Source organism: Glycine max, chromosome 18 (genome assembly GCF_000004515.6).
Source record: "Glycine max cultivar Williams 82 chromosome 18, Glycine_max_v4.0, whole genome shotgun sequence".
In the NCBI taxonomy this organism is placed as follows: Eukaryota; Viridiplantae; Streptophyta; class Magnoliopsida; order Fabales; family Fabaceae; genus Glycine; species Glycine max.
Genome location: NC_038254.2, coordinates 1,816,587 through 1,823,948, shown reverse-complemented (window position 1 = coordinate 1,823,948; position 7,362 = coordinate 1,816,587). Strand labels below are relative to the sequence as shown.

At 30.5% G+C, this 7,362-nt stretch overlaps 1 protein-coding gene across 1 annotated transcript; it reads right to left on the bottom strand.

Annotated features, from left to right (window-relative positions):
• Window positions 1-869: 869 nt before the first annotated feature.
• On the bottom strand, window positions 870-4,026 carry LOC100810000 (ferritin-3, chloroplastic-like). Its single transcript, NM_001255015.3, has 8 exons — window positions 3,367-4,026; window positions 2,805-2,888; window positions 2,652-2,712; window positions 2,429-2,516; window positions 1,840-1,901; window positions 1,504-1,569; window positions 1,301-1,364; window positions 870-1,167 (listed from the first exon to the last, which is right to left on the bottom strand). Exons 1-8 carry the CDS (start codon window positions 3,633-3,635, stop codon window positions 1,115-1,117), a joined length of 747 nt encoding a protein of 248 aa, NP_001241944.2. The 5' UTR covers window positions 3,636-4,026; the 3' UTR covers window positions 870-1,114.
• Between the last annotated feature and the right edge of the window lie 3,336 nt (window positions 4,027-7,362).

The window sequence follows — 7,362 nt, the reverse complement described above, 5'->3', positions numbered from 1 at the left end:
TTATTATTAAATTACTGTAGAAAATGGTTATCGTATTTCGAACGTTACTAATCACATGAATGCGTCAATGAATTTTCTTTTAATATATTTCTTTTGGTATTATTAGTTTCGGTTAACGTAGTAACGTTTTTTATTATCAAATATAAACTGATATACAAATAAAAAAGGTAAAATTTAAATAAACATATATTGAATATAACTTATTTAATCCTTTGGGTTTTAAAAAATTAAAATATTCAAAAAAGCAGCAACCATTTAACAAATCAAATTTATTTGATTGAATTGTTTTTGGCTTAAACACAATTTATTTAAATTAATATAATTTAATACTGCATCTTAATATTTTGTTCTATTAATGGTCGAATTAACATATACTTATGAAAAGTTTTATTCATGTTATCAGAGGTTGAGGTTGTGATTCCTCATAATTTTGGTGAGTAAAAGTGAAACAAATATTAACAAAAATAGCCCGTGCATCGCACACGGGGATATTCGTCTAGTTAGTGTTCAATCCAAAATAGAAGAGAAATAATATTTCATATTCCCATCTTTTTTTACTTTCCATACAATCCAATAAAAAGAAGAAAGATTTCCTACCAAAGAATTTAAAAATCATTATTTTCTCTTATTTCTTCCTTTTCTTTTTTACATTTCACGAACCAAACATTACTTTTAAAGAAATGTCTAAAAAGAGGATTGTCTCAAGAGAAAAATAAGCGTGAGAAGTAAAAAAAAGAAAGAAAAACTAATAACTATTGTTTCGTAAATAACACTTGTTTAAAAGTTACCGTTCACTTTTAAAATCGTTTGATGCATGAAATTGAAATTAACTTAAAATTATAATCTTGATGTTTAAGTTATGCAAATAATTAAGGAACAAAAATATAATTGTAATTTGAGTTTCAATTCCATATTACTCCAACAATACGTCAATTCCATATTAGTCCAATACGCAAATTCCATATTACTCCAATATTACTAAAAAAAACACGACATACAAATGACCAATATTACTCCATATCCACTTTGTTCATCTCTAGCATTAAAAGACCTGAAAATACTAATCCGAATAACTAACTAGATGCACGAACGAGAGGTAGAAAAAAAATGTTAATCAAGCAGCAACTCCTTCCTCATGGAGTAGCATCTGATCAAAGTGCCACACACCTGAAAGTTGGGGCCATAAAAGAAAACAAAGGGTTTAGATTCCTTTTTTTTTTTTTTGCTAATACTTTCATTGAAAGAACTAGGGAAAGAAAAATTCAACCAAGTTGCGTGTAGCTGAATTAGAATTTCTTACCATGTCCTTTGCCAACTCTTCTGAGTTGAGCAACGTATTCAGAGATTTTTTTTATGGCTTCCACCTACCCAAATAATAATTAAAAAAAAGTGCTGAGTTTTAGATCGACAAAAGCTTCCTTGCAGTGCTTTGCATATAATCATGTGCAAACCATTCTGCCAGTAACCCATAAGAAAGTTTAATAAATTGCAACGTCACATTACCTGTTCACCCAAAAACTCGCTTTCAATAAAATCTGCCAATTGCACATCATTGTTCTTTGAGGCAACCTGTCAAACAACATCCAACATGTTCAAATATATGGATTGCCACTTTAAAAACATCAAAGTGAACATAAATGAGACAAATGTCATGCAGGTTTGGATAGCTACTATGGCTGATTCTAAGACCTAAAATCATGGTGAAAATTTGAAAAAGTGGAAGTAACCATTTGTTGTTTTAGCTTTCAACGTGGTTTTGGAATTGATTATGACAAAATTGAATCAAATCCAAACATGCTATGAATCCAAAACTAGGACCAAACAATCTTGATATCTTACACTGTGCAAGTTAAGCAGCTTTTCATTTGTCAGCTTCTCCAACGACAGGGCAAGTTCCATTGCTGCAACAAGAAACAAACACAAAATACATTTAGTGCCAAACATACAAATTTCGCAGGGGAAGTTCATCAGACAAAGCAAAACACTTTGAACAAAAGTTGGCTTACATTGCATCATGTGTATTTGTATGCAACGTTTCTGCTAAGAATTAAGAAATAATGTACTTCCTAACAGAATTAAATCAACGTGTGCATATAAAAAAGATAAACGCAATGTTAAATCAGAATTCATTTCATTTTATAGAATATTTCAAGTGGACAATCGAGCTCGAGATTATGGAACATACAAGGAATATGGTACTAAAAAACAAGCAATTGGAGTTCATACGATTGAGGATGCTGTGAATCCTATTCATTTCAGCTTAGCTATATATGTTTTAAAATTCTAAAAATATAAGCCTCGACAAACTAAAACACACATATCTTAATAAACTAAATGCGCAGCAATGCCACAAAAGTGAAAAGTTTTATTATAAATCATAAAACACATGAAAAAACTAAACAGAAGAAGGGATAGCAGACACACTAACCATATAGCGCATCTCCCTTTTCCTCATGGTCAAACTCAGTAAGAGGCATCACTATAGATTGTAACTTCACCTTTCCACCTCGCTTGTTCTGAAAATCACATTAACACACACAAATAAAAATAAAATCTCAGAATCACTTTCTAGAAGACAAGATTGAAAATTTGCATATTCAATTGACACATGCAGCATATTCTCGGAGATTGAAAGCTGTAATTTATACTACCTGATATTCCATCAATTTCTCAGCATGCTCCCTTTCCTCCTCGCTTGACTCCTTGAAAAACCTGTAATCATCAGTCATTAATTAACTACTCACAAGGTAAAAAACAAAAAACCCTACACAACAGAACCTATAAATAAATAATCAAAACATTACTTGGCAAGACCCTTGAGCGCAACATTGTCCCTATCGAAGTAGGCAAACATCGCATGATAAACGTACGAAACATTGTACTCCACACTGCAAAGAGAAGCAGAAGAAGAAAAAGAAATTAAAGCCCATCAAACAACATAAACCCAGAAACAGATAAAAGCCCTTCTTCAACTCCTACCCTGGCTACCCATAAAAATCATGTAATTTATAACGATTCATCAATATAACTAAAAAAGAGACTTAATGTGTTAATTTATTTTTGGTTTAATTATAAATTTTATCACATTAAAGTTATTTTTTTAACAAAGCTTATCATCCAACTTTATACTTTTCTCAAATTTTATCAGTTTCTATTTGTGTATTTTATCATTAGATTTACCAGCATCATTTTGTTATATCTTTAATTTTTTTTTCACACGTCACTGCGTTAAAATATACAAAAAGTTAAAAACTTTGAATAGTAAAATTTGCAAAGTTAAAACTTACAATAATTAAAAGTTTTATTTTTTGAAGTGAGAAAAGAAAAAAAAAAAAAAGGAGATAAGGTAGAAGCAGGGGAACGCACTTGATCTGTTCGTTGATAGTAGCCTCAGACTCATCGGTGTACTTCTGGCGAGCAAGGGAAGCTTGTGGGACAGTGGGAACAAGGTCGAGCTCCTTCTTGACCTCTTCAAAGGGTTCAAATACGACGCCGGTTAAGGGCCGGTTATTGGAGTTCTTGGTAGCGCATGGAACCAAGTGTTTGCCCTGAGAGTAGCGAACAGAGGAAGGGAGTAGTATATGGTCGCCGTTGGCGTTGAAGAGAGAGAAAGAGGACGCTGTTCTAAGAAGCATGGTTGCAAAGAACACAACACGACACGATGAATGAATGAAGCTTTAGTTGAGTAATTGAGGTAGTGTTGTGTGGTGAAGATTTGAGGGTAGAGATGCGTGGAGGCACTAGATATATAGAATGCTTGGAGTCAAGTAAGATGAGTGAAAATCTATTATGAAATCACAGTGAAATATGAAGCAACAAATAATTGTTTTTGAAAAGTCAGGGTGACACACTGATAACTTGATTTTGAGGTTGTTATCATAAATTGATGTTAGTGTGAGCTTTGCTATATCTGCTGTGAATCCTATTCATTTCAGCTTTCTAGATTCTTCTTCTTTTCTCTCCAACTCCAATTGGTTTATACTGCTACTTGTTTCTTTCATCATTTTCATGGCTACGGTTTTTTTCTTCTTTATTTTTTTGGGGTCTCTATATTTCAATGAATTGTCACACCACACGTTTATTTGTTTTTTAAGATTCTAGATTTTTTTATTGGTACTAGTTGTTTTGATTACCATTACAGTGACTAATCATGGATTTCAAAAGCATAAAGATTTTCTCAATTTTCAAGTCAAATTTATCTCTATTAATAAACTTTAATTAACATGTTTTAAGGGTTATACTTGTCTAGGTGCATTGTTTTATTGGATAAGCATTTCTCGTTTAAAATTGTACAAATATACACTTCCATCATTTGTGATTTCATTTAGAACATGACCGCTTACTTTTGCTGTCCAATACTTAACAGAATATGAAAATAAGCATTGGTTTTAAATAATTATAGAATTTTTCTTCTGATTTATCGTTCAAACATAAAAAGGAATTTCTGGTCAAACACAAGAAGATATTAACTTTTAGTTTTTTTGTGTGTATAAAACAAGGAATTTCTGATCAAACAACAAAAGAAAGGTCATGAATTCTGTAGCCATGTTTTGTGTTGGGCACAATCTGGGCTTCGTCAGCCCAATGCTACAATTGGTCACAATCTGGTCAATGGCACTACCTCGCTCATTGATGGAGCTTTTGGGCGGCACCTGCATGCCCAAATGATAGCAAGGATTTCACCAAGTTTAAAAATGGAGTGAGTGAGTGGTTTAATATTTTTTAGATGGCTGAATTACTAATAATTAAATAAAATTAATTTAACTTTTCTGACAGTTTATAATTGTCATTAAATGCCATTAAGAGGACCAAAAGTAAATTATTTTTAAATTATAAAAACGAAAATAGGATAAAAAAATTTAAAGGACTAAAATCAGATTTTAGAAATTTTTAGAGAAACAAAAAACACATTTTACCCTTTATTAAATATAATGTGTTTTTTTTCTAAAGATTTAATCAAACTTTTTCAAAATTCAACTCAAGTTAACTGGTGAATTAATTTCAAAACTAAGTTTATAATTATTTTTTTACCAATATAATTAATCTTTTTTGTCCTCGTAATCAAGTCTTTTAAATAGAGAAACAAATTAAGTATCTTAAATGCCACCAAAGGAATCATGAAGTTGTGTAGTTACAATTTTAGGAATTTTAATCTTACAATGTATTTTATTTTTATATAAAAATGAAATATTATGGACAAGCCTTCGGTTGTACTTTCAAGCTATTTCATATTTAAGCACTGGTAGTTTTCAAGACTACAATATGGACAAGTCCTTGGTCTGTAAGCTACTTCATGCATAAGCACTCGTAACTTCTAGGACTTTGTGTTATAGATAAGCTCTCGGTTAAGGGCGAACCAACATCCAACCACACTCCACACTGCACCAAAAAAGATTAAGACCCTCACTCCGTGAGGATCCTCAAATTAAAAGTATTGCAAAAACTCTCTCCCCGTCCTAATACACATAGTGCCTTTGTAGTACAAGAAAATCATCTTTATATATTCATAAATTGAGAAACTCTCCTAGGTTTACAATTAGGTTGAAAAATCCAAAAACTTGTTAGAGCATAAAGCATTATAAATTTCTTGAATGCCATCCAAAATGTTGAATTTCACAATTGCCTGCTTGTTTGGAAAAAATGACTTTAAAGCCTCATTTGACATGATAAACCTTGTCTTCCCAAAAACAACAAATAGTAGCTTCAACAAATTTTGTCTATTGGACGTGGAGAGAGTGTGTGAATCCTCATTGATTAATTTTTTTCAAACACCCAGTGCATCTCATGCAATTCAAAATGGACTGAGAGGAATTCAATTTCACCCTTAAGAATTTTCTAATGTAGTTATTTGGGACGACGATGAAGGATAAAGTTTCTACTAGTACTAAATTTTTAACAAGCATTCTCAAAATTATGTTTATCAAACTCTCGAGTTAATTCATTAATTCTTATGAGTTTACGAGTTTATTTACCCTCTTTGAGTTGACTCTTGAGTAAACTCTTTTTTATTAGACTTTAGGTAGACTCTATAAATTCTAAGTAAACTCGGTAGACTCCCGAATTTACTATCGAGTCAACAAGTCAGCAAGTTAAAAAAATTAGACCAAAATATAAGTTATTTTGGATTATTTTATGTCCGTGTTAAACATACATTCATTTAATATGTTATTCTCAAATACAAAAATTCTTACATTTAATAATATCAAACTCTTGTTATCTAACAACATCAAATCCTCGATGAAAATAATCTATCACTACTATAACATCTGCAAGTTATTATCTAATAGTGATGCATTACTAGACTTGATTATTTAAATATTCTGAAATTTATGATTTACTATTTTGTTTTATTATACTTTTGAAATGTTTAATTGATATGTTATTCATAAATATTTTGTTATTATTTTTATATGAAGCTGACTCTTACGAATCTATAAATTGAATTCACGAATCGAGTCTATAAAACTCTTACAAGTCTAAAACTTTCAAATTTGATAATCTTGCTATTCATAATATCATTGGAAGAGAACAACATGCATCTCGAAATGAATCTTCATAACCACGATGCTCATTTAATGTCCGCGTTGGAGGTCTCATGTTTTTTTACCTTTCACCCATAGTATTTTATTGTCTTCGATCGAGATTTGTAATTTCAGAGTCACCAAATGGCAAGTTTCTGTCTCAGCTTCCATGTATGTTCTCACCTTCCTAGGAGTTGAAGTTCTATTTGTAGTCCAATCTGATTTAACACTCATTTTTAAATAATTATTAGCTAGTACTATTTTAAAAGTTTTGATTGTATTTACATTATTATCCATTTTTAAAATATATTTCTCCAAATGACAAGTCAGTTGCATAGTTGGGTTTACAACATTTGAGATATTATCCGATTGGTTTCTTATGTGAGGCTGGCAATTTTATTCTTAAAAAATGTCTCAATGAATTAATAGAAGAGAATGTTTATAAATTATATTTGATTTCAATTTCAAAATAATTTCTCTGTTTTTCTCTGTTTTACCAGCAGTTATAAAATTAATTTTAAGCATAATTTAGAAAATTATTGACCAATTTAACTAATTTGCAAAAGTACCTATGTTTTCTCTTATATATGAGACCATTTTAATTAATTTGCAAAAGCAATTTTTTTATTAGTAGCATCAAAATTAATTAACATTTTTTTTAAAATTACTCTTAATATTTGGAACTTGACAAATCTACAGCATTTATAAGTTTATTGAGCTTTTTTGACATGTTTTAATGCATTAACTTGGTAAGAAAATAACCAATATGTATACTAGGGTGGGGAAAGAAATTTTTGTGTTTGATAGCCAAAGAAATATAGGGGAAAACTTAGGTGAACCA

Bases quoted from the DNA above. Each gene is read 5' to 3' on its own strand.
- LOC100810000 (NM_001255015.3), bottom strand. From the start codon at position 3,635: ATGCTTCTTAGAACAGCGTCCTCTTTCTCTCTCTTCAACGCCAACGGC. The intron at 2,889-3,366 runs GTGCGTTCCCCT...TTCTCTTTGCAG, and splicing joins ACTATCAACGAACAGATCAA to TGTGGAGTACAATGTTTCGT. The intron at 1,168-1,300 runs GTAAGAAATTCT...CCCAACTTTCAG, and splicing joins AAGAGTTGGCAAAGGACATG to GTGTGTGGCACTTTGATCAG.